General features: G+C 48.9%; 1 protein-coding gene across 6 annotated transcripts in view; it reads right to left on the bottom strand.

Moving 5' to 3' along the window:
• Positions 1-27,555, bottom strand: part of NIN (ninein) — a 429,800-nt gene that overhangs the window by 360,774 nt on the left and 41,471 nt on the right. For all 6 annotated transcript variants that reach the window (XM_069638956.1, XM_069638957.1, XM_069638959.1 and 3 more), the window contains exon 2: positions 12,850-13,053. In XM_069638956.1, the coding sequence (XP_069495057.1) occupies positions 12,850-13,032 (183 nt within the window). In that variant the 5' untranslated portion in view covers positions 13,033-13,053. The remainder of the gene's footprint in view (positions 1-12,849; positions 13,054-27,555) is intronic.

The following is a 27,555-nucleotide window of genomic DNA, read 5'->3' as shown; positions in this document are numbered from 1 at the left end:
CAACAAACAGGGATTTGCGGACAGAATGGCACGCAAATCCCTGCATCACACACAAATAATTCCATGAATCAGGGCCGCTGAACGGAAGTGAGAGGAAGCACAGGGAGGGCAAAGAGCCACCAGTGTAGTCAAGGAGGCAGAGCAGAGATTACGAGAAGGCTTGTAGAACTGGAAATATGAGGATAGATACAGCAGTGCCTTACCCTGGATAGATTTGTGAACCAGGAGAATACATTTAAATCTGACCCTGTTTTGCATGGTCAGCCATCCAGCCTGGTGACGGTACGGGAAAGTAGGCGTGAAGTGAGGGAGTTCAAAGAGTCCTGGTAGCAAAGTTAATGACCTTGTACAGACGACAGAAAGCATAGTTGGGGAGACCGGATGCTGGCACAGTAGTCCAGTTTAGAGAAGATAAGAGTGGTTAAGAGAGGCTTGGTGGTGTTGCAAGGAAGTAGGTGCCTCATTTTCCTAATATTTTAGCAGGTTGAGGCAAGCTGCTGTTCCAGCTTTGGAGATGAAAGTAGAGGTGGTGTGAGAAGGGTCATAGATGATGCTGAGGAAGTGTAGGGGAGAGTGTCAGGTGGGAACTGGAAAGGCAGAGCTTTTGTCAGGGAAGAAGAGCACATCTGTTTTGGTAGAGTTTAACATCAGAGAGTGCAAAGCCATCCAATACTTAATGGCAGAGAGACAGTTGGACATTTTTATGGAGATCAGAGGAGAGTTCAGGAATAGAGAAAAAGATTACCCCCCAATCATGACAACAAACAATAAACAGAGCCTATTTAGACAAAAGAGGGGGTGAGGCGCACCCACTCTAGTTCCCAGCTGTGCGTACCTTCTGCAGTTCAGTTGCTCTTCTCCTCCAAGCGCTTTCATGCCTCTTGCAATCTTCAGGGAGGCAGTCTTTTCAGGTGTTGCCAATTAGTGCCAATTTTGGCCTCAGGGAATTCTGGTAGCTGTAGTCAATGCTGGTAGCCTGGAACCAACTCCCCTCCAATTGCACAATATAAATCCCACAGGGGGGGGGGAGGGAGAAACCAGCATTATGGTTCTAAGAGGGGTATGAGTCAGCTCGGTGCTGTGCCTCTGGAGCCCAGGACTCCCGAATCAATATTTAGACAAAAGATGGGGTGAGGTGCGCACTCTAGTTCCCAGCCTTGTGTACCCTCTACAGTTCAGTTGCTCTTCTCCTCCAAGCACTTTCATGCCTCTTGCAACCTTCAAAGCCTACCATCACCCGCAAAGGGTGCTTAACACCACCAACAGAGAGAGACACACACACACACAAAACACAACCACAACCCCCTCCACTTAAAAACATAGTTTGAAGGGGCGTTGCAGTTACAGTGCAAACATCAAAACTCCTGAAATGCACTAGTTATTTATTGTTTGTAAAGTCACCTCCATGCACTACTTATGTTACACATTGTGTGATATGAAAAATGGTCTGAACACATTCTGTAGTCCACATGGGCTTCATTTCTTGTCGGACCTCAAATTAAAGCTGTCTGGGTTTGATGGTGCCCCATATGAATCCAATGTGCATGTCGACCAATAGGCAGTATAGTGACGTTTCTCAAGCCCCACCACTTCAAATAAGACCATCTCTATAATCCTCTTTCCACCAAGACGCGATAGCCCTTGAGTCCAAACCCACCGGGTGATGGTCTAATCGTTAATTGGACCTAGGTGACATGCATTATGGACTCCAGTTACTCATAGATTCTCTCAAGACAGGGCACGATCTAAAGACGTGATCTAGGGGGGAGTCTGCCAGAGTCTCTTCCAGGTATCGAGAGCAGTGACAGTAGAACAGCTTATGTCTGACAGCCCCAGGGAATGAGTCAGTTCCTGAAAATGTCAGAACCCACCAGCTTTGCATTTTGCAAGCGAGAGGGCTCTTGTCAAAGTATTGCATATGAATGATGCTCGCTGAGACAGTTAAAGAATAACTCCTCCTCCAAATGAGTTTTCATGCCTCTCTGTCTAGGTTAACAGTAACCTCATGTTCCAAAGCCATGATTCATACATTGAACATTCCAGCAACATATATCGCCCTAGGAGGATCAAGTTACACATCCAATTCTGCAGGTACCACGCAAAAGAGGAAAGCAAGCGCTCTCTTGTGTAACCTTTTGGGTCTCTTTGACACTCTCCTCCCTGATGGCTACAAGATCCTCTCCGAAACCAGAACCGACCGGCCCAGAGGTGGAGTAGCTCTGATCTTTCCGAAGTGGGTCCCTGCTTCAGTCATTCCTACGCAGACTGCCTACTCCTTTGAATGAATTGGCTGCAGGCTCTCTCTCCCTCTCCTGTCCTCTCTCTAACTGTGGCCGCCATCTACAGGCGGCCTGGCCAGGTTGCCCTTTTCCTCCAAGATTGGGCTGACCTTTTCTACTTGCCTCTACCTCTCAACTTCTGCTCCTCGAAGACCTCAACATCCACTTGAATGCTTCCAATCCCTCCTCTGGGCTCCTCCACAACCACTGCAACACTCTCTTTCCATTCTACCCTCTGGTCCGACACACTCTGGCGGACACTCCTTGGATGGTCTCATCTCCTCAGACATCCCCCTCTCTAACCCTCTCACCACTCCTCTTTTTTGGACGGACCACTTTCTACTCTCCTCTCACCTGAAACTCACTGTCCCCCAGACTAAGCCCACTCCAGCACTGCCACCTACCTTCTTGGTCATTCGGCCAATGAAGCGTGCGTTAGTGGATGCCTTTGCCTCTACTTTCTCTGCTCCTCCTATGCCTGTGGCTGACTCACACTCTGACACAGCCCTCGCCAACCTTCATCTTTCTATCTCCAACACTCTGGACATACTTGAACCGTTCATGAGAATCCATCTGAAGCCTACCTCCAAGTGCAACTCTTGGTATGACTCCGACCTCGCCGCCCTGAAATGCAAGTGCAGGGTAGCTGAGAGGAAGTGGGGGGCTTCAAGCTCATCCCTAACAAACTGGCCTGCCGCCTGCTCCAAAGGCAATACAGACTCTTTCCTGCCCAAGAAGAAAGTCCACATCCAAGCATGCCTCTCTGCGGCCTCGATCAACACGGCCGAACTCTTTAAAGGAGCTGGCCAATCCTTCTGCAGTCTCCACCTCTCCTGTTCCCTCCCAGGCCCTCTGTATGGCTCTGGCTTCTCACTTGACCACTAAAACTCAGGACATCCTGTCCTCTCTCACCTCTTCCCCACCCACTACCTCTACCTCTCTGGGTCCTCCTGTGGCCACCTCTCCCTTGCCTCCTTCTTTCTCCTCTTTATCTCCGACCACAACTGACAATAGTTCTAGACAAGCCCGATCTATGAAAGTGTCATCCAACAAACAGGTGCTCCCTTTCTCCTCCAGAACCATCAAGGGCCACATTGACCCCCTCGCTCCAGCCATGGCCGATTTCTGCATTCACTATTTCGCCAATGAATCTTTCCCTGCTCTTCTCAAGCATTCCCTTGTGCACACCCTCCTTAAAAAGCCTTCTGCCGACCCCCCCCCTGTCTGACAAACTATCGCCCAATCTCCATCACTCATTTCCTTGGCTAACTCCTGGGAAAGCTGGTCATCTCCACACCTACTCTCCACAATATGGGCCTCATTACAAGTCAGCTGGTCCGGAAACAAGTGGCGGTAAATCCGCCACCACTGTTTTCAGACTGGCTGATTCCGAGTCCTGCAGGCGGGAGGCATCACTCCCGCCAGGTCTGACCTGGCGAAAGTAACACCACCGGCCTGCAGGCAGACATGGAAAAACCAGCTCTGTCAGACGGAACCAGTGTTTCCATGGTCCCCATCCCCATGGAGTCCTACGGAGTAATTCCCCGGTGATTCCGGCATTCACGAGGCGGAATAGAATTACTGGTCTGGCGGCAGCCTGATGGATTTTCCGGGCACGGCTACTGCCGGACTCATAATGAAGCCCTAAATCTGTTGGTTGTCTCCATGGCCATCAGTCTGGCGTCAGAGCAGCCAGAGGCAAGGAAACTGCTCTCCTGAACACCTGTGAGGATTTGCTCACTAATCTTGATTCCAGCCTTCCTTCGGTCCTCATCCTCCTTGACCTTTCCTCTGCTTTGGACATGGCCAATCACACCATCCTGATCAATGGACTCCATGAGAATGTGGGCATCGTGGATCAGGACCTGGACTGGTTGACCTCCTTCCTCCTGCAACGGCCCTCGGGTCCAACTTGGGTGTTTATTTGGGTTTTTCGGGGGGGTTTTCTACCTCCCTTTCCCTCCACATGTGGTATACCCCAAGGCTCTATCCTCTCACCCTGGCTCTTCAATGTCTATTTGGCCCCTTTGGCCCACCTGATCTCTACCTTCTCCTCCAACTTTCAGTGTTATGCGGGTGACAGTCGGCTCTCTTTCAGGCTCCCCTCAGCCTCCTTTCCTCTTTCGCTCATTCCCGACTGTCTATCCACGATTCAGGATTGGTGCACCTCCAACTATCTCTGCCTTAATGCCAGTAAAACGGGGATCCTTTTCATTGGGACCCCTGCTCCCACTTTCACACTCTCACTCCGGCCGCCATCCTTGGGAGGCAAAAAAACCTTGGCATTGGCATTCTCTCTCCCTTCTCCCTGCACTTTGCGTTGTCACACGATCTGAATGACACAACGCCCAGTAAGAGCATTTGTCTTGTACTCCATTTGTCTTCCCTCCCTTGTCTTGTCGTGCCTGGCAACACTTGTGTACAGGCATATTATAAATGGCATATCATATAACCACAATGCACACAACTGTCTCTGACTGAAAACACTATCCAAAAATGAAGGAAAGTTAAAATCTTGTGGAACAAACGGTAGTGCATGATGAAACAGAAGAATAGGACCTGGCAGCGACTACCGTTCAAACACACGAGGTGGTAGCCATGTAGAAGAAAGTAATCCCAGATAGAAACCGGATTTTCTCCGGTGTGAAAAGCAACATGAACATTGGTGACAAATGGAAATGCATAGTACACAGGGACGGCCCCACTTCCCACAATGAGCACTGTGTTGCTGATTGCCCACTATTGAGCATATGCAATCAGCGCAAGTGTTTTTGGCATCTGTCCGGTGTGGATTGGAGCGTCAAGCAATGCTAAAGACTAGCACCCTCATGTCCACTGCTGGGCAGCCCGAGAGGGAGATGTGCAAGAGGGATCTCGGGTCTAGGATATTCAGATGAAGAAGCTTTTGTCGTGGGTAACATGGCCATTGGTGGCGACATACTCAGGCTCCAAAGACAAGATAATGACGGTGATCTGAATCAACTTGTCCCAGGTAGCAGAAACTGGACCATTGCGTAAGGTGCAGCCAAACCTGCCCAGATGTGTGGATCTAAATACAGTGGTGTGCAAAGAGGGCTCTCTTCCCACGGGATGCCCCCAGGCCCGAGAACCACACTACCTTTTCTGTTCTATATAGGGAAAGAAGCCTTCCCTTCCGGTACTTGCTGCCCGTATATGGGAACTATGGAGACATTGTAGGGACTATCAGGGACACCAATGCAACCCAAACTCCTTGTGATTCAAACACAGTCAGTGGGCCACCCAAGGTGTGGCCAGTTCTTCATGTGTAACCAGAGACATTTTTGTAAAGTGCTATTAACTACGGGTCTTGCAGTGCTGGAGGATATGAAAGGTTACATCTACCAAGCAAAGAAGCACCATTTCCATAGATTGATTTTTTTTAGCACGGTCCGTAGTGTGAACTGCCTTTAGGTGCCAACGCATTCGAGATAAATGGGGGCAGCGGGGTTCCTATAAGCTAACCGTGCTTGAATTGCACGCTACCCCAGCCCGTCTGTTCATCTGTCCCTGCACATGCCCAGGTGGGTCAAAGGGAACAATTCTGGGATGCTGCAAGGAAGGAGTGGTGGAAGCCATCCTGTCTTCTTCCTGGGACAGACTCAAGCTGGACATCGAGCAAGAGTTTATTATTGCAAAGAAGTTTACTAGGACAAGCCAACCATTCAGGGCTTCGCCCACTGGACACTACCATAAGGGCTGTCAATTGCTGTCATTCTGGGGACAGATCAGGTGCAAACCATGTCTAATGACAGGGGCAAAGGAGACATGACTGCCAAACCCCCCCCAAAAGATGAAGCAGGGGGCAAATATTAGAGAAGAGCCTGAGAAGAGAGGGGGAAAACCAAAGGTTTGAGACATCCCAGATAGGGACAGGCTTGGCACAGGTTTTCCTTCGATACGCGCAAACTAACACAAACCAACAAAAAAGCAGCTCCTGGAGTATTCCCTCCCCACCCCCCTTCACTTCACCAAAAGCACTTCTTCAAACTTACCTCTTCTACAGTCACTCCGTCAGACATTTACTTCTCACCTTTACCTCTCACCTTTACTTCTCCTGCATCTTCACAGTGGATATCGATACGGTAAGGTTAGGGCTGGGGTCAAGGAGGGGTTATGGGGAAGAGTATGGGTTGGAAAAGAAGGGGATGCAGGGGGCAGGCTCCTGCAACGACGCAGTGAATGTTAGAAGACCAAAGAAGTAAAAGGTATGAAGAGGTGAAAGTGACAAAGTGAATGTTGAAGAAATTAAGGCATGCATCCTCTCGTGGGTATTAGGCAACACCATTAAGCACCCCTCAAGACAGAAAGTCTGCATCTCTTGTGCACAGATATTTACCAATTAAATATTGGGCAAGAAGTAAACAGCATGCCACCTGCCAAGAATTAATGCATTTACCCTCCACCATCCTTGGACAGAGTGGCCCACACATTCCTTGCGGCATTGTTTCGCATTATGAAATGGGCACAACCTTTCTCCTGGCCATTAAACAGACGATCTCTGCCAACCGCCTGCGACAGATGCCCGCACAAGGTGTCACACAACAGTGACCGGGTGCCAGCTGACAAGCACGTTTGTTACGGGAGACCAAGTGTTTACTGGTGATTCTATGGAAACCTTCCTGGAAACGAACACCGTTTTGTTTGGTTTGGTTTTCGGATCACTTAGATTTTCCAAATGAGTGAACCAGGCCTCCTTGTACAGTGCTCGGCGGCTGCACAGCTAGGTGTGTGCTGTACAAAAGATGGGAATCTCCAATCCATAAGCCAAGTATGCCACCTACATCCTGTGCAAATGTTCAAACATCAGCATTCAGCACCTCAATGCCTCCGGGTTGTTTGTGCGCTTTATAAATGAAATAAATAAATAAATAAACATGAAGCTTCCAAAGTCTATGCACAGAGTCTAGACGACATGTAGCCAAAACCAACTCACATCAATCAGATAGGCTTGATTAAGGGCCTTCATGGCTATGCCAACATATGAGAGCGTTTATCCCCATAACCCCCTGCGTGCTAGACGCTACTGATACAGAAAAAGGGTTTGACTGCTTGGGATTGAAATACCTGCCATGTATCCTATTCATGGTTAGGATATGGCTTGGCTTTTCTCACATTAGTTAGGGCCTTATACACTAGCCCCTCGAACCAAATCGCCAGCAATGGCTTATGGGTAAAGAGGAGTATGGATCCATGACCAAGCCACAGAGGACGGTGAAAGGTAGGACTGATCACTTTGAGGTGACATTCGAATAATTAAGCGCTCGTGGTGTCCCTTGGTCGAGTTGCTGATGCAAAAACAACCACTATAGGCTATGCTGTAGTTGCCAACCAGATGTGGCCGACAAGAAGAACAGCAGCCCGATTCATGCTGAAAACGAAGGGGCGGAGGTACTACTAAACCGTCCCTTTTGTGCGTTTGGATATATGACCTATTGTAACAGAAACCATAGATATTCATTGGGAAGAAAAAAAAAAGGTCACGTAAAGGAAGGTTCACCACTTATGGTCTCCTAAGGCAACCATGACTGGCACTGCCCTGTACTATCTGTACTATTATACCTGCGCCCATGCCCAGTGGGCACTGTGCCAGAAACATGGCTGATGCTCCTCCAAGAACCCTAATGCCCAGTGCAGCCAATGCAACGGGGCTCTGTGCCTGAAACATGGCCCATGCTCTTCCAAGAACCCTAATGCCCAGCCAGCACTGTGCCAGAAGCATGGCCAATGCTCCTCCAAGAACCCGAATAAGCATAGTGAGGACAGGCCCAATGGACATTTTGCTCATGCCAAGGATATGGGCCATGTCCATGGTGGCACCAATCATCCCATTGTATCCACAGGGCATAGACTTCAGCCATGATACTGGACACTGTGCATGGAGAATGGCCCTCGTGAATGCCTCAGACTCTTTTCATCGCCATTGGCCATGCTCTTGGTCAGTTCAGAACAGCTTTGGGCCTGCAGACCATGCATACACCCGGCCGAGACTCGACTCTGTGGAACACCAACCAAGTCTCTTAAAACTGCTCCTAATCAATTCACTATTAAGAAACAGCTCAAAACCTCTCGTTTGCAAGATGACCCATCAGTGAAGGTTAATTTATGCATTGCTTCAAACCAGCTTCTATCGCAAGCACTCATGCCTCATGGTTTGGGCGCTATAATATGCAGGGATAAGCTACTAGCCAGCCATAAAAAGTCACTTACCACTTCATTTCAACACATAGAAAACGATTTCCCAGCCGATTACAAAAGAGCAGCTTCTTCCCAAGCTCCCACCATATTCTAGAGCTGCCCCCTTTCGTTAACGGGGGGGGGGGACGGCAGCAGATGGAACAGATTGTGTAGGTAGGAGTCAATCAGAATCCCTAGGCGGCGTGACATTAAAGCGAAGGTTGCAATAGGTTTGCTGGGGGATTTTTTGTTTACATCAAGACTCTTCGATGGACTGAATGCTGTTAAAAAGATAAACGGTACTATTTATTTGGGGGGTTTGTGACACACCGTTACCATCCTCCAAAAATTGCCATTATTTGCACTGCTGTTCACTTTACGAGAATCCATTTGCCTAAATACACAACATGTCAAAGACTATCCGGATTGCTTTAACAGCATCCAAACCGGTTTCGACATTGGACTCTGTTTGCATTTTGCACAGTGGGAAAGAGGCATGCATTACACAGTCTGCGTGCTGGTTACTGGTCTGAGACCTCACAGCTGTTAGAGGGAGGCACAGGAAGAAAGTAACAGGATCCATGCAAAAAGCGGTGGCCGCAGCCACCAAGCTCTGCTGGGGTATTTAGAAGGTGGACATGTAACCATGAGGTCAAACTAGCCACAGGGGGACCACTCCGGTGGTGATAGTGTGCAGTACAAACATCCTTTAACATTAACAATCATTTCAAAAGCAACCAAACTCACTGCAGGGGTCTGGAACATTTGGCTCTCCAGGTGTTTTATTTATCACATGTATATAGCGCACAAGCAGGCCACGGGCATTGAGGCGCTGTTACTTGCAAGAGCGCAGTTACAGAGTTACAGGGGTGATAACAGCAGTAGGACGCATTTGCGAATCAGTATGTTTTGGACTACAACTCCAATCAGCCCTAGCCAGCATAGTCAATGGTGAGTGATTATGGGAGTTGTAGTTCTAATTATCTGAAGAGCCACAGGATGCAGACCGGTAAGAGTGCATTGCAATGGTATTCGGAAAAAAATGCATTGCTTAAAATCCATCTATCATTAAAGTAGGCAAACAGGATGCATTTAAAGGAAATAATTGTAAGCGTTAAAAGGAGTGCCCCGCTCAAAAACCGTTTACATAAAATGTGGTATTTGAGAGAACCTCTGGCTCCGTCTGTTGGCCAATGTCAACGGAAAATGTTTGAAAAACGTGAACGTGTTAAATATCATGCAGACGAAAAGAGTAAACATCCTAAAATACCATGAAATGCACTGAGCATTAGGCAGACAAAATGCCAGCTTAGAAAAGTTAAATTGTTCCAATGCTGGCATTCCACAGCACCCTGCAAATGGATTCTTAGCTCTCAGTCCCAAAACTGAACTCACAAGCTACAAAAACAGGTCTACATCGGCGTAGGATTAAACATTTACCCTTCCGCCGTTACCGACACATTATCACGAAGGTCCTCAAATTCACCTTAGAAACGTAGTTGGGCATCACAGGCATAACGTGGCCCCTACAGAGGTAAAGATCTTGGCCCCAAACGAACCGCAGCACTGAACTTTGCGGCCTTGACGAACACATTCATGAATCCAGAATGAGCCGTGCAGCTTGCCACACTGCATGGTAGTGCTGCTGCGCCCCAAGCAAGGGTGGGCAGAGCACTGGGGAAAAGGCTGGGGGTGGGGTACAGTAGAAGGACCAGGGCCACAATGGCAGATAAACAAGGCAACCCAGGGCTGGGGTAACGAAAGGGTGCTCAAAGGAGTCTGCTGACAAAGTGGGGTCTTCTTGGGCTTCACAGGGCAGAAGAGGGGCCTAACACTTTAGGAACAAATGCATGCCGCTGACATTCATTTGACTAAGTGGGGTTCAGAGGGAGCCCAGGCATCGCTGTAAAAGAACTGGGGTGCAAAATATGCTTCCCGGTTTCTCCTGGAGTCAGTGGTTAAGGGGCGGTGGGAATGACCACAATCCAAACCCAACCCAGAAGAAAGTACTTTGACTGTGGCCAGAACGTCTGGCTGAGAATGCCGCAAGCATTGACGGCCTAAAGAAGTCTGCGCTTTCCTGGTTCATAGACAAAAAGTCGAAAACTTAATGTCGAAAAGCAAAAATGTCGAAAAAAAAATGTCGAATGCAAAAAAGTCGAAAACACATACATATAATAGGAAAAGTCATAATTTCGAAAAAAAAAATGTCGAAAAAAAAATCGAAAACCCAAAACACTTTTTTTTTTTTTTACACAAATACTAACATTTTTTATGGGGGGGGGTCCCCCCCCCAACCCCCCCATCCCAAACCCCTACCCCAACCCCCCCCCTCCCCATCCCCCCCACCCCCCATAGATATACCTTTAATTATTTTTAAAAAATCTTTAATATAATATTAAATAATTAATTAATTATTTAAGAAACCCATCCCAAACCCCTACCTCCAACCCCCCCTCCTCCCCATCCCCCCCACCCACCATGGATATACCTTTAACCATTTAAAAAATTATGTTTTATAAACTATAATTAATTAATTATTTATTTAAACATTAATTCGAAAAAAAATCGAAAAAAATTCGACATTTTTGTAATTCGACATTTTTATTTTCGATTAAATATTTTCGACATTTTGTCTTTCGACATTATTGTATTCGACATTATGACTGGATACCGCTTTCCTTCATTAACTGCCCTTTGGGAACTACTTTGTGGCAGGGAAGGATACATTATGCTAATGCTTTGGTTGGCTGTACACATTTATTTTTTGTGCATTTGTAAGGCGCTTATGTATACATCAAGTGAATTGTGTTTCAAAGGGCCCACAGGGTAACGGAGGGAACAAGGGAATGAAAGGCAGTTATAATAACAATGATGAAAGACAGAGGCGGTTCTACTAGGCCTTGCGAGTATTCAGAACGTGCAAGTGCAGAGAGAGGGAGGGAGGGATGGGGGTAAGTGCTAAGAGTGCCACAGAGGGAAGTGTTAGGGAGTGGGTTTTAGGCAGCTGTTAAGTGCTTGGCAGAGATCACTTGGTAAGAGTGGTCAACTGACAAAGACAATAAGTGCAGGTCTGTGAGATGGCACAGGCCAATGGGTGCCCAACGGCAAGTGCTAGGGGTGAGCGGAGGCTGAAGGCTATTGGAGGGGTGGGTGAGGCCAGGACCCAGATGTGAAGATGCTGACTTTTCTTAACAGCTGCAATATCTTTTAAGTGTAATTCTCAGGGTAAAGCATATGGGCATACCTTCGAAGTAGGCTGCATACACCTTAAGGACAGCATCAACATGAGCACTTCCCGGCACTGCTGCTCGCTGCCAGTGGTGTGACTTCAATGTTCAGGCGGGTCTCTTTGACCATACAGCAACACTAGGCTGCCAACCGCCCAGGTAGACAGAATGGCACTTTTGCACTAGCCATTGGTTAGTGATAGTGGACTCTTGGCGAGTAAGAAATGGTGCGCTGTGTGTACGTATAGAATTGGAAGTGGCGAGTGGCTTTTTTTTGCGACTGACTAGTAGCTTGCAACTTCAATTTTTACCCCCGGAGAGGAGGCATCAGGCTGGTCCACTATGCAGGAAATCTGGTCCAGTTGCTAGGGAGGCAGAGTGCCAATGTGGCACTTGACTTCACCCGAGGCTTCACGAATGCCAGCATGGCCCTGGGTTAAGGCGAGCTCCATGCTGAACCCATGAAGGCATTGTTATTGCAAGGAGACTATTCCGGACTCGCCTTTGAATTCCTTTTCAATTGCCATTGCCTTATCAGCACGATTCCTTGCGCGGTTCATAATCTCATGCGGACCAGACATTTATCAAAGCAAAGGATTTTACACAATCGGAGCAGCACCTGCAGGTACCGGCACTATTACTCATTACACACAGTTCCTCAACCCGTATGTTATCAGGACCACAAACACTGCCTTTCAGGGAACATTAAAAGCAGCAATTTTACTATCAGGAAAGTTGATTTTTCCTTCTACACTTAGGCCCTGATTCACAGAGCATTTTTCAATGAGGTTTTGCCATTATAAAACACTTCTGTGAATCAGGCCTTTATTATCATGCGAGAATAGGTTCTGACAATACCCGCCCATATCGTTTACACAATACATGCACAGTTGCCAGCATAATCCATTGCAATTTGCCAGTGCTTATCCAGCCAGGTTTTTTTTCTTTGCATTCTGGGACTTTGCGTTTAATAATATGAAAAAGCAGAACTACAAGTCCCAGAATGCAAATTAAAAAAACAAAACATGTATCCGATTGAATCAAAAGCCTGGCGTCGATGCATCATCCTGACTGGCCCGTCGCGTACGCTGCCACCCCCCCCCCCCCCGCCGCGCATTATGAGCGCGCTGCCGGAAGCCACTTACCCGGCCCAAGAGATTGCCCTGGAGGAGCGCTTGCTGCAGCGTGGGCGCCACTTCCTCCAGCTGCAGCATGTGACAGAGGTCCGTCAGCTCCTCCTGCCCGAGGGAGCCGGTGCCCGTGGAGTCGAAGCTGTCGAAGAGTTCCTTGAGCCGGGCCTCATACTGGTCCTGCTCCGCCTCATCCATCCCATAGCACAGCAGGGCCACCTACGGGAGAGAGCAAAGGGGACACGCGTGAGGCGCTGCGTGGGGACTTAGTTAACATGCACAACATAGTAGAAATAAACAAAGAACAACAAAACGCAAAGTACCCAGTCGATGCGGAGGGGGGGGGGGCAAGTCATTGCGTGACACAGGAAGTTTCAACAGAGCCGGCGGTTCAACGCTAGTTCAGAGGAACTTTCACTGTGCACGTTTGGGGCGTTTCTCCAATTGCAGACATCCTAACACTTCAGTTTAATTCACAAATACGCGACAGTCATAGCAGAATGACAGAACCATTTTTATGCATGCTTTTTTGAAGTATATGAAAGGGGGCGGCGTGGGGATTCCAGTGTGTACACGTAGACATCGCCACATCCTCAACTGTGCTCGAGTTGCATTGATTGGAATTCCAGGCAGGATATAACATGCACAGGACATCTCCCATGTGCCACAGAACGAGGTCTGCCTTACACGTGGTTCTGCACACGCTCGCGTAAGTCCACGGCAAGACTATGCACATGGGGAATACAAGCCAAGATGAGGGCTGAGCCCCGGCAGTCTCCCAAAACCTCGATGGATCCAGGGCTCACAGTACCCCAGACAGCCAGGACAACTTTTTAAAAAAATCTTTCCGTGCGTGATTCAAACGCATGCACTGCCAGTGACTAGCCAAGGTCACACTGACCCGTGCTATTACTTAGGTGGTGGATTTCGTTTGTTTTATTCATAAACTGCTTGGCTTATTCTTGGCCTCAAGCACAGGGACCGCATCTCTCCAGCACTGAAATCCCGCCACTGGCTCCCCATGGCTGCAAGGATCAAATTCAAGACCCTTTGCATTGTCCACAAGGCTTTCTGGGGCCTGCGAGCTACCGACCTGCAATGCTGCCTACCTAAATACTATCCCTCAGCTCATTCCAACCTTCTGCGAGTGAGCCGGTTCTCCAAGCAGAGATTTGATGGGAGATCCTCATCCTCAGCAGGTGCCTCCCTCTGCAATAGCCTCCCTGCCACCCTACGGCTTGAGCCAGACCTCCTGAAATCCCGGAAACTCCTCATGACCTTCCTCTTCTCTCTCCCTCCCTCTACCCTGCTAACCTAGTTTTCTCCTTTCCCTCTCTCACTCCTACTCCTTACAGCATGCCGACTGGCCGCCTGGTGTACCTCAGTTTCACTGGTCCCCGGCACCCCGCCAGTCCTCTTGCACTTGCCTCAGGGCCCTACACCCCACCCTCACTCAACGCACTGAGAAATTAAGCCATGAGAGTGGCTCTCACTGCACTTACCCCAGTCTCAACCGACAGGGTGCACTTGATCCTCCCCTACCTGCGACCCTCTTGCACTTCTCGATCCGTACGCACCACACCTGAAGATAGTCTTGTCTGTTTCTCCCCTAATTGTACTGTTAACATTGCAGAATCGCCATCAGGCCTATTTGCTGTATCCCACACTGTTAAATTTATTTTATGCACTTACTCTGCCTGTGCAGACAATCATCATCTCAGAGTTTCAAGGTCTCTGAGAGACTATTTGTTCCCTGTGTTCACACCCTCCGTGAGCGCTTTGAAGCACTGTGTATAGGCGCTATATAAATAAACAATACAGTACACATAAAGCCCATAAGTGGCTTAATGTGTCAAGCAGTCTCATAAAACAAAAGAAATTGTGCACCATTGAAATAGCACAGTGCACTGCAACGGTTTGTCAGCGCAGGGCTCGAGTTGGAATCTCTAGCACGGAACAATAAAAAAAAGCACATTTGATTGCCCAGTGCTGGTGATTCCAACCCGAGCCCTACTGATGAGAAACCAGTGTCACATTGCACTGTGCAATTTCGTAGGTGCTAGATTGCCATGGTTTTATTCATTCAATTATCGGCTTGACACAGCCTATTGAATGAAACAAAAAGAACTGAGCACCAATGAGACAGCACAGTGCAATTCAACACTTGCTTGTCACCAGCAGGGCTTGAGTGAATCCCCAGCATGAGACCATTTTTAAAAAGTAACCCAAGAACTTTTCTTTTTTTTATTGTCATGTGCAGGGAACACTTCAGGCCACACACAATCTCATAATTTAGGCCACATCCCTCTTTGCCCCTCCACCCCCCCTTGATTTCTCACCCCATTTAAAGCACTGGCCACAATAAAGTAATCTGCACAAACACACATCATCCTTACAGCATTTGTTCTTTTTCAGTCTCCACCACACCACAACCCATTCTGCACAGTTGGCTTTAACAGGCTCCACCACAGCGAAAGGTAACTTCATGAGCTGGGGGGCGTGGAGCAAAGAAGGAAAAGCAGCGTAGCCCCAGGGGAGTGGACACAGTGCCTTAAGTGGCATGTGAAAACGAGCAGGAGTAGCCTGATGGGGGCGGTGGGGGTGGAGGGAGGCATCGGCCAGCTCATTAAGCCACGCCCCCTTGACAAGCCCCAGCTTAATGGGCTACAGGCACCCACGCCAGGCAGCCCTTTGCAAAGATCAGCACCTTCTCCCCCTGTGCATCTATTAACCAAAGGGATGCCTGGCGGGGGGGGGGCAGCAGCAACAATAAGAGCTGAAAAGGTGAGACCACTGGACGCCCAGGCTTTTTTCCCTAAAGCCTGAAACTCCCACGAGTGAGCTTCAGGAAAAAAAAAAAAAAGAAAAAAGTTTCCTGCGGCCTCACCTTTTCTTCCATGATTGTGCCGGGCCACAGGCATCTCTTGGTTAAAGGGATGCCTCTGGAGATCAAAGTGGGAGGTAACTAAAGGGTACGACATTCTCTTACTTTTGGGGGAAATCAGTGATCCTTTATTTAACCCGCAGCACTGTTCCAGGACGGCAGGGATGGACACCTTTACTCATGCATTTAGTATTTGCTTTCCTACTGGGGATGTGAACCTGGGTCATATGGGTAACAATTAGGGGGCACACCATGCGGAGCTATCTTGCAGGTGGCTGGGTTGCTTTTGTTCCTTCGTATAGACTGCCTGGGACATAACGCTCAAGTAGTCACAAAGGCCCGTTCTCGGTACTGATATGTGCCTTCTGCAATTAATCATGGACTGCTGCAGACAGAGTGTCTCTACAGGTAATGCGCAGGGGTGTGGGGTTGTAGCCCTAGGCATGTTCCTTAAGAGGAGGGAATGGTGGGCAAGTGGAAGGGGTAAGGTGAGGCTTCTTAAAGCTGCAGGCTGTGGGGGGCAATGGCCAACTAATGGTTGTTATTTAAATGCAGTATTTTCGTTCATTGTGTTCTAGTCTGTCTGAATAGTAGTGTAAACACAGCAGTGTGGGGGTGCAGTGGAGAATAGTAAGGCATAGAGTTGGCGGCGGGCCAGTATGGGGTCGTGCGGGAGTAGATAGGGGCAGATAGGGGCAGGGAAACCTAGTTCCCTGCCCCTAGTTCCACGCGCCACGGTTATGGAGAAAAGTCTTTTTTTCTAAACGCTTGAAGCTCTCGCCCATGAGCGAGAGCTTCAAGCTTTAGAAAAAAAGCCTTGTTCTCTATTGGCCGGGGCTGCCAAGGAACATTAGGGATTGCCGGCAGGGCCTCACCTCAGAACCATATTTCCTAGCCTGCCGAAGACCGTTTAAGTAGCTAAATTGAATACGTTATGATCTTGATTTGCATAGCGCCTGCTGCCATAGGTTATTGCGTCGAAGCACTGTTGGCAGTGAGGCCCTTCAGGAGACCATAGCCTTCACAGACGGGAGAGAATGGAGCAGAACAGAAAATGCAGTAGTAGTAGTAGTAGAAAGAAAAAAACAGTTTGATGTAGGCGCTTGGAAACACGATCTGTGAAAGAAGCAGCAGCGTAGGTAATATTGATCTGTAAGAGACTATGTGCACAGCTGGACGGAATTTTTCATGGTACTCGGCTGTATTCTATCGCGGAGGAACAGTAGCCTTGAGTCCCCAAGCGGCTGCATAGGAACCGAGACAGGCCCACTTAGCTCTTACCATGAAGTCCGAACGCCGGGTGGAATCCCTTGGACCATGCAGGGTCCTTTTTTGTCCTCCCGCACCCCTACCCATTTCAACAAAATGGGGGTGGTCTTCGTTTGCCCGGAAGAACTAAGGGGTACTATGACTATCGCCCATCACTCTTTGTGTATGTGAGATGAGGTAGGTATCTTTGGCGACTGGATGCCTGTATCCCCAAACTGGGGGCTGTAGTCCGCCTGAATCCAGTTCTGACTGGCTACACATGGTCTCTCTGAGGTAGTAGCGTGGACTAACATCCTTTATGTGTGTGGGCCTTCTCGAATGAAAATGAGTGTTTGGAGGGATGGTTTCTTCATGTGTGATTGGGTGCTGTGTTCACTCGCTGTCTCCCAAAGGAAAAAAAAAAAAAAAAAGACCTCCCCCGTTTCCCACTCACCTGGTCTACAGCTGCACATCTGAGCGTGCACTCGCGAAGGCCTGGTGCTCGAGGAAGGACGGACGCTCTGTACCAGCACCCTTTGATGTCCCAAAGAATCCAAGGGCGAAGCTCTACCCCCCCCCCGACCCCCAAAGACGACCAGAAAGAACTCACAGCAGCGCTCCTTTCCCCTGATCTGGTAGAGACAACTGGATCACAGCTCCTGCCTGAAGGCCTAGTTTACAAAAAGCTCATGATTGTGCCTACACTGCCCAATCCAGAAGCAGATGTCCCTTCACTGCCTGGACTCTGAAATGTGCCGACCAGACACTCTTTATTCTAGGACATAAGGCAAGTGCCCTGGTTCCATCACTCCCATCTAGGAAGCTCCAGAAGCCTGCGCTGCCTCTGGTCCTGCAGCTACAACATTAAACTCACACACCGGTCCTTCTTGTATGGCTGGTTTCACTGCAGCAGGATTTGGCAAGCTTTTTTTCAATATGTATTATAGCTTGGGGTCTTCTCATGCTGACCCCATCCACAGACATTGAATCCTGTGCCCGAGGACGACATGGGATGTGGAAACCCTGCATGGATGATTACGGTCGGCCTCAGTGTCTTTGGCTTTACGCCCCTCTGGCTCAGACCCTCAACCTGGGAATCACTGAATCTTGAATATTCATCCTTCCAAAGGGTCTTGGTGACCCTCCTTCACCAGCGTGCCACCATGAGACCTGAAGGTGGTCGACCACACATGCACCGCGACTGCCTCTGGAAACCACCAAACAGCTGCTGCAGAAATGCTTTTCTGATCACAGGTTGCCCGCCCGAGGATGGTATTGCTGGCAAGCCTCATCCATGGGCCCCATTGGCACCATCAAGGATATTCTGTGTCTTGAACTCCACCAAAAAGCCAGAAATTGCCCCTTGGGCCACTTTCATAGAAAGCAACTCTTTCCTGCCAAAGGCTGCCCCGGATCCGCACAACTGGTCTCGATTGTCTCTTGAAACTTTCTGGCCTAGGTAGACAAAGTGTGTTGCTTACCTGCTAATGCGTTTTCTCTTCTATGAAAGATTTACTGAACTCGGAACACTCTTCTCGCAACTGTTTTACTTACTTGTTACATTGTGGCAGCTTTTATGTTACAAAGTTTACTTACCCGCAGGCGTAGTGATTTTTCTCTTGCATTTTCTTATATAAGATCATCGCATGTTTATAAAGTATAGTGTGCGGACATTCTCCAATTTGGCATTAGTGAAAAGTGTGTACTCTACCCGTTACCACCACACGCAACATTGTGAGGGTCAAGCCTGGGCTGCTCTGCCACACTAATCACCAACAGAACCTAAAGTCAGGAACATGCACCTAAATAACCTGACCACAGTGCTCGGGGAAAAGATCCTTAACATTGCCAGCTCCGAACACACCTTCAAGGAGCCATACATTGTAGCCACCATGCCAGGGGCTTTTGGGTGGAAAGCCTCGAGCAAACGTTTGGAAGAACTATACCCAATTGTTTTGTATTGTAGTAGTCATTAATATAGCGCCTTTTTCGATTACTATGGTCTCAACGCACTTGTGGTGGGAACGCCCGCAGTCCAGAGTATGGGAAAATTGCCAGAAAAGGCTTACAATGCCTGTGTGCATTTGGCCAAGATAAGCAGTTAGGTGAGCTGGCCGGGCTCCAGTAAGCTACCCAAGAGATCAGGCATGTGGGTGGGTGCGGAGCGAGGTCAGGAAAGTGTTAATGCAAGAGACTCTTTAGGGGTTCAGCTGTATGGAATTTTGTCATAGGTTGTCGCTGTATTCTGATGGCAGAGGTCTTGAGGCTTAGTCTAGTGCAAGGAGGTGAAAATGTTATGTGCCCACCTAGACCACATTTGTCATAGGTCATTGCTGCATTCTGTTGCGTGCGTGAGGGTAGCCATGCCTGTGACAGATGTCCACCGAAGTGGTGCATTTATACGTACCTTGAGACTCGGATGGAGCTTTGTTATTGACACCACTGTTTGATCAGGTTGGCCATGTGACAGAGTCCTCTAGGTGCACTAGCCGAGTTGCCATAATAATAATCATGAACCAGCTATCCAGGGCCGGCCTTAGGGCAGGGTGGGCCGGGCGACTGCCCAAGTCACCATTAGCCACCTACCACGCCAGTTCCTTCAATGGCTCCCCCGAACTGGCATACTGGCGGAAGGCGCGGCAGGTGCCCTATTGTTATTTAATGCGCCTCTGGCGGCGTGCCACATTTAACAATAGGGTGCTGACGCAAAAGCATCAGCACCCTTTTGAGAAGATTACCTCCCTGCTCCGACACAGAAGCAAGGTGGTTTTCATTAGACTAGGGTGCTCCTGCAGTGGCATGAGCGCCCTATTCCAGTGATTAACTCCATGCTCAGGCACCGAAGCAGGGAGTTAAAAAAAAGAACAATTGCAGACACATTTTTCTTAAAATCACCAGGGGTGCTGCCGCCACTAAGGCCGGCACTGAAGCTATCATAGTGCATCTTCTAAGCATGACAGACCAGTTGCCTAAATACATCCAAGTGCAACACATTTCCTGCACACCAAATACATTTTCATCCAACACCTTTCCTGCCTCCAAAATGCACCCAAGTCCAGCACATTTCCTTCCCCCCCCCCCAAATACATCTAATGGCATACATCACTTGGAGGAGTAGATAAACACGTGGTACCAGGGCTTAGAGACCACTCACTCCAGTTTGTGTGCACGGGCATGTCATTTCAGTAACAGATGCAGATCTCGGAGCATGGGGCAGTGGCAACAGCCAGCATCACCCACCACAACACACAGCAATCCGTTCCCAGAATCGGTCAAAGTCACCGAAAACCAATCACCCATACCTTAAAGTAACCAATGCCAATCTCAGTACCTAATGTGCAAGGTGCCCATGTTCCAATGCCTCGAAGGGGCAAGATGTATAAACCACATTGCCCACCACTAGATGCCCCAGCAGAGGTCCTTCCAGATCCAGGCCTGTGGGTGAGGGGAAGGAAAAGAAAGTGTCTGAGGTCCAGACTCAAGGGAAGAAGGCGAATGGAAGTCATTGCTGCCACTTCTCTCCAAGCAAAACCAGGACTATCTATACACGTGCAAAGAGAATACCCCCCCGCACCCCCACACAGCACTCACCTGGAAGGGGTTCAAAAATATACTGTGGTGGTAGCCCAGCGTGCTAGTGTACCATCCGTTCAGTGTAGTTGAAACACACACTTATGATGAAAATTTCCAAGATGTGTTTCGCTCTTGCACAAATCGCTGTGTCAAGGCACAGCGGTGGGTATATGGTCTGCCCACATAGGAGATCCTTAGCCAGGGCACACTGTGCTGTCACCGAAATTACTGTTCTGGAGACTTTGGCCTACTGCCAGCTCAGGCAGGGCTCAAGTCGAGGGTACACGCAGGGGGGCGAAGTCCACCCACTTTTCTCAGAGGCTGGGGTCAGCGCCCCCCCCCCCAGCTAAAATAAGAAACATTGAATGTCCTCTTTGAATTAATGAATTAAGGCTGACCTCGGGGACCGGATCTTCAGGTTTGCGGCCGTACACTTCACCACTGCACTGATGAAAAATAATAAACCAAGGTGAAATGTCCCATTTCGGTACTGCAAGTTCCAGGGAAAACATTTGTATTGGTTCTTGGAGTTTAAAAAACGCGCACCTTTTAACGTTTTCAAAAACACTATCGGAAGAAAAAAAATCCTCTCTTGGTTTTGTGTGTGTGTTGATTTTACGAACGACAAATGCCATTCATTCTGTGCAATTCGGGTGGTTCTGCAAAGCCAATTTAATGAAATGTGCATATTTCACCTTGAGGTGCTAATTTCTGGTGATGTCACATCGCAGTGCATTTGTCCATGAGGAGAGGGGGGTGGAGGGGGGGAAGAGAGTGCCAGGAAGGGAGGAAGGAGGGGTAGCGAGGGAGGGGGTGGGGTCGGGGGCACAGGGAGAGTGATGGGGCAGGGGGAGAGAGTGCTTGAGCTAACAGGGTGGTGGTGGTGGTGTGGGGGGGTGGGAAAGGGAGGAGAGGGGGAAAAGTTTGCGGGGGGGGGGGGCAGGACGAAGACTGCCCGAAGGTGAAAGGGAAGGGAGTGGGAGTGCGAGAGGGAGGTATTGTGAGAAAATGCGAGAGCGTGTGGACATGAAATCTGGGTTAGTGAGTGGGGGTAGAGTGGGGGTTACAGGGCATTATAAGAAAATTGGAAACCTGCCAATGCTGGCTACCCAACCCTAAAAAACAGGGGGGGGGATTGTCTGATTGTTTATCACTTTTTTCCTGTCTTTTCATTTTATTGATTTTAAAATGTAAAATAAGTAACCACAGTTCTCAGCCCGGTGTCAAACTGTACACACAGCGACAACGCGACACCGACAGTCGTTTGCTCCAAGTTCCATGCACTAAAAAACGTGTTCCAAGGAGCACAACTCAAAAGGTCTTGGCAACCATGTATCATGTTCTCATGGTTACCAGAGTTTATGCTCCAGAAATTCACCCAGGCACCGCCAAGCACGTTTTAACCACGCCCTGCCCACCGGGCCGAGACACGCGTCAAGGTTATCAACGCTGCCTCGGCTTTGCCTCTTAGGGCAGCGTAAGCCGCATACGCAACGTAACCTGCGCAGAGCAGCTCAGGAGGATAATGCGGTTGGCGGCTGAGCCTGACGATGGCGCGAACGGATCAGCGCCACAATTTGATTTAACACGTGCTCATAAAAGCGGTTTCAAGGGGTGACGACCTCATTAGAGGACCAAATTGAATCAGAAAACCCGATGCTGTTGATGCACCTGTCACAACAGGCCTTCAAAGAGCCGCTTGCTGAGCTCGGCACAACGACGCAGACAACAAAAATACCAGGAGTTGCAGCACCCTGAAACAGTCACCATCTGTGGTCGGAATTTTTGTGCAAATAACTAGACTATATAAAACACACTAAAAAAAACACACACACACACACACACCCCCCACCCACCTGGCGGGCAGCGACACAGTGACTTCATACATTTTGCAAGTACCCTCTGCCCGCCTGCAAGACGCATGGGGTGCCCTTTTCCTGCACAGGAGCCGTCCACAAGAAATTCCGAGGGAGCAATTGCTCAACATGGACTTGCTCCCTTTGACCACTTAGAAGCTTCCAACTCTAAGAATCAAAAAGGCTATGGAGTCAATCCATGCATGCCCGCCGTACATTAAAAGAATCACTGGCAAAGTCAGCGCATGGGGTACACAGTTTCCAGGCAGGCACTGCCATAACGGTGCCACTTGGCCATAGGATGGCAACAGCTTGCAGATGACGTTAGTACCTGTGCTTACTATGTTGGTGCCTGCCTGGGAAATGGCTATACGAGAGCCATAAATGTTGACTTTGCCCATTTTTAAACAGGAATTCAGTGCACGGAGGAGATGCGAAGAGCACATAACAAAACAAAACTAAAAAAAGACATTCGCTTAGGTTTTGTAGAATCATCATGGTCTCAAAAGCAACCGTGCGATGCACACAACTGGAACTACACCCCTCTCAACACCCTTTGTACAGTTGTATACTGCACTGCTTGACATTCCCACACCCCCAAGAGCACCCCTGCACATTAATGCTGATCTGCAACAGCTCTTTAACAAGAACTCATGGTAAGCAACCCATGATGCCTGGGTTGGCAAAAAAAAAGCCACGGCATAAGGGCAGACAAAAAAATACGTGAAGCGTTTTCAAGCAGGGCATTTAAACTAATAGCAGAGCCGGGCCGTTTTTTTTAACGTGTAATCCGTTGCACCCCCTCCTCTCAAAGGAATGGCTGAACTGAAGTTACAAGAACGTTTTAACCCTGGCATCAGCACCTGCCCCACGCCAAGGGCGACATTCTGCGATCTAACACTTTCAATTAACAGAGAGGTGCCCATTTTTAGGGCACTGCTGCACCCCCGGGGAGCGACCACAGGGATAACTGATCACAGGGAGTCCATGCCACTGGACAGCTGGTAGCTAATTTACAAATTGAGATGCGATTCACAAAAGGAGAAGGGTGGCAGCGGTAGGGCACCGATCTGTGGTTGCAAGGCTCTGTGGTTGCAAGTGGTTATCGCCTGGAAAACGCGCACAGCACAGAAGCTAACATGACACTGCACGCCAATGCATTCTTATTATCTGAAGTAATATTTCCTGTGCAGTGCTGAACATGCACGGCTCACTCCTGAAGGCTTGAGAGGGGAGGGGGGGGGGGGAGTGAGGGGGGCTGCTTCTTACGCAAAACGTTAACGGTTGGAATTTGAATCCGTCTGGATGGCTCCACTAGAACGTACGCCCCTGGGTAGTGATTGCCTTACCTGATGTGGGAGGGCAAGAGGGCCCCTTCATCTAGAGGTGAAAGGTCACAGAGGAACGGTCAGGTGGCGCTGACCTTTCCAGGCAGCAGCAGATTATATCGTCTGTTTCTAAAGATGTATAAAGACTCTCCCAAGATCCCCAACAGTCAGACCCTGAAGATCACCAGAAGTAAAACCCTGCCTGGACCATACTCTCGGAACCGGATCTGGGAGGCAGCTTCCCCCATGCAAGGAACCCCCTAATGAAAATGTGTCTTTCTGAAAGGTGGGGGCGAGTATCACTGGTGGATGACATGTGTCTGCAGTGTTAGACTGTGCCCATAGTTAATAAAAATGTCCACTTGCAAGCTACTAGCCCGTCCGAATAGTCGCTGGGCCCTTGGCACAGAGCACATTTGTTGTGCGCCAAGAGTGAATGATCGCTCACCTATGGCTAGGGCAGAGTGCCCCTTCTGCAGCCTGTGCTCCTGTTGCTCCCGCCTCACATAAGAAATCCTCGAAACAGGGTAGTATGAACTGATGACATCTCTAACTACTCCTCCCCACTTTATAGCCCACCCTCTAAATAAGGGGAAAGAGGAGCAGGAAATTAAATCTCCAACTACTCCTCACTTTACAGCCCACCCACTAAATAAGGGGAAAGAGGAGCAGGAAACTAAATCTCCAACTACTCCTCACTTTACAGCCCACCCACTAAATAAGGGGGAAGAAGAGCAGGACATTAAATCTCCAACTACTCCTCACTTTACAGCGCACCCACTAAATAAGGGGGAAGAGGAGCAGGACATTAAATCTCCAACTACTCCTCACTTTACAGCGCACCCACTAAATAAGGGGGAAGATGAACAGGACATTAAATCTCCAACTACTCCTCACTTTACAGCCCACCCACTAAATAAGGGAAAAGAGGAGCAGGAAACTAAATCTCCAACTACTCCTCACTTTACAGCCCACCCACTAAATAAGGGAAAAGAGGAGCAGGAAACTAAATCTCCAACTACTCCTCACTTTACAGCCCACCCACTAAATAAGGGGGAAGAAGAGCAGGACATTAAATCTCCAACTACTCCTCACTTTACAGCCCACCCACTAAATAAGGGAAAAGAGGAGCAGGAAACTAAATCTCCAACTACTCCTCACTTTACAGCCCACCCACTAAATAAGGGGGAAGAGGAGCAGGACATTAAATCTCCAACTACTCCTCACTTTACAGCCCACCCACTAAATAAGGGGGAAGAGGAGCAGGACACTAAATCTCCAACTACTCCTCACTTTACAGCCCACCCACTAAATAAGGGGGAAGAGGAGCAGGACATTAAATCTCCAACTACTCCTCACTTTACAGCCCACCCACAAAATAAGGGGACAGAGGAGCAGGACATTAAATCTCCAACTACTCCTCACTTTACAGCCCACCCACTAAATAAGGGGACAGAGGAGCAGGAAAAGATGAATAAATGACAGCAAAGAAATCAACCATCACACAACCCAGCAACACCGCGTAAATGACCATCAAAGAGAACGTGAAATATCTTCCTTAAATCAGGAACCATCATCAACAAAACTAAAATGGGCAGAATTGTGGTTAAATGTGCCCGATGTATTTTATTTACCACCCTACGAGTGGTCATTTTGGGCTTGGAGGTCATAATGTTACAAAGTTTACGTGTAATAATGACGTTCACATTGGGTGTTCTAGGCATTGTAACCAGTGTGCCTGCTCTCACGAAGTCTCTCTTAGGATAACAGTGCAGCTCGCTTTTCCAATCACACCCCAGTATGGCCGTTTCTTATGATTATAAATTGCTACTCATTCCATCCGGCTCAGACAAGCAAAACAGCAAGGCCTTGAACATCTTCCTTCACAGATATTTTGAGGAAAGATCACAATTTTGCAACAGGAGTAGGAAACAATAGGACACGAAACACACACATAATAAGCATTGGCAAAGCCACTAGTTTTGACGTTTACTGCTGTTCTTTGTATTTATAGGCACTCAAAAGGAGTGTGACAAGGGGTGCGGGTGTGCAAGAGAATGAGAAGGAAAGAGAAGAGCGCAAGGGCGGAAACGATGGAGAGAGGGTGCATTTGATGATGATCAAGAGGAAATATGAGCGAGAAAGATGGAGCGTGAGAGAGTACGAAATAAAGCAACATTGTGACAGGAAGAGGAGGGGTAGAGAGTGGGTGTAGAGAGTAGGCTGGGTAGAGAGTGGGGGTAGGGCAGGTATAGAGTGTAGATTGGTAGGAGTTGGGTGGGGTAGAGAAAGTGGGGGTTTGGTGGGGTGGTGGGGGCATAGAGAGTGGAGGTAGAGTGGGGATTGGGTGGGTTAGGGTAGAGTAGGTGGGGGTGGGTGATGGTAGTTGGATGGGGACAACAAATATGCACAAAAGCAGCATCAGGGGACTTGTGAAAAGTAGCCCAAAATAGACCAAACAAAGCACAATCAGCACATGTAATGAGGGTGGGGGCAGAGAGCATGGGAGTGGGGTGGGGACAGAGAGTGGAGGTGGGGGCAGAGAGTGGAGGTGGGGGCAGAGACCGTGGGAATGGGGTGGGGGCAGAGAGCATGGGAGTGGGGTAGGGACAGAGAGTGGAGGTGGGGGCAGAGAGTGGAGGTGGGGGCAGAGAGCGTGGGAGTGGGGTGGGGGCAGAGAGCATGGGAGTGGGGTGGGGGCAGAGAGTGGAGGTGGGGGCAGAGAGCATTTGGGTGGGGATAGAGAGTGGAGGTGGGGGCAGAGAGCATTGGGGTGGGGATAGAGAGTGGAGGTGGGGGCAGAGAGCATTGGGGTGGGGATAGAGAGTGGAGGTGGGGGCAGAGAGCATTGGGGTGGGGATAGAGTGGAGGTGGGGGCAGAGAGCATTGGGGTGGGGATAGAGTGGAGGTGGGGGCAGAGAGCATTGGGGTGGGGATAGAGTGGAGGTGGGGGCAGAGAGCATTGGGGTGGGGATAGAGAGTGGAGGTGGGGGCAGAGAGCATTGGGGTGGGGATAGAGAGTGGAGGTGAGGTAGCAGGGTGGTTTGTAGAAAGGCAGCCTCAGGAGGACAAAACACATAATTTGGCGTCAAAAGTAGCCTAAATTAGCCCAATGTGAAATCACTGCACAGGTGAGAAATGGAAATCTAGCACCGACTTGCTTCTTACAAAGCTGCTGATTGTAGCAAATATTGTTAGGGAACTTCTCATTGGTAAGCCACTAATATCCACAACTTCCCCCGAGTCTTTCATCCGTGCCAGGCTGACCTCCAGCAGGTAACTAGATTTGAATATCAACTTTCTGTGGTTTCACCAGTTAGAAGTCACAGCGACCAGTATACAAGAAAATCACGTGACTTGTCATGGATCACACACTTAAAAAAAATTTAAAAAATGGTGAATACAGTAGCTAAACTCGTCCCTTTTTCCACTGCGATTAACGTGATCATAGGTTGCACATCCTCTCCAAGTGCTTCCTGCCCCCAGTCGCCATCATCAAGCGCTTTACTAAAACAACTGCACCTTGCAAAAAATACCACCGAAGGTAGCTGCCGTTAGCGGAAGCGTGCAAAATATTCTTGCAAGGGTCACACAACAGGAAAGCGGTAGTGCTTTGTGCAGGCATTTGACTTGTTTCTAAACGCCCTCAACCGTTGCAGATATTGGAATAAAGTGAATTCCAAGGATCGGGCGAAGTGTTCACGTGGGGTAAAATCACAATAGAATCTATGTCTCCCGGTTCCACATTTACTACTGTATCACTTGACATCTCCTCCACCAGTGCACGACCCTTAGCCCACAAGCTCCCACACCACTGTTTGTTGCACTAAAA

Source organism: Ambystoma mexicanum, chromosome 14 (genome assembly GCF_040938575.1).
Source record: "Ambystoma mexicanum isolate Mex_15411 chromosome 14, UKY_AmexF1_1, whole genome shotgun sequence".
Lineage (NCBI taxonomy): Eukaryota > Metazoa > Chordata > Amphibia > Caudata > Ambystomatidae > Ambystoma > Ambystoma mexicanum.
This window is presented reverse-complemented; position numbering and strand designations above follow the sequence as displayed.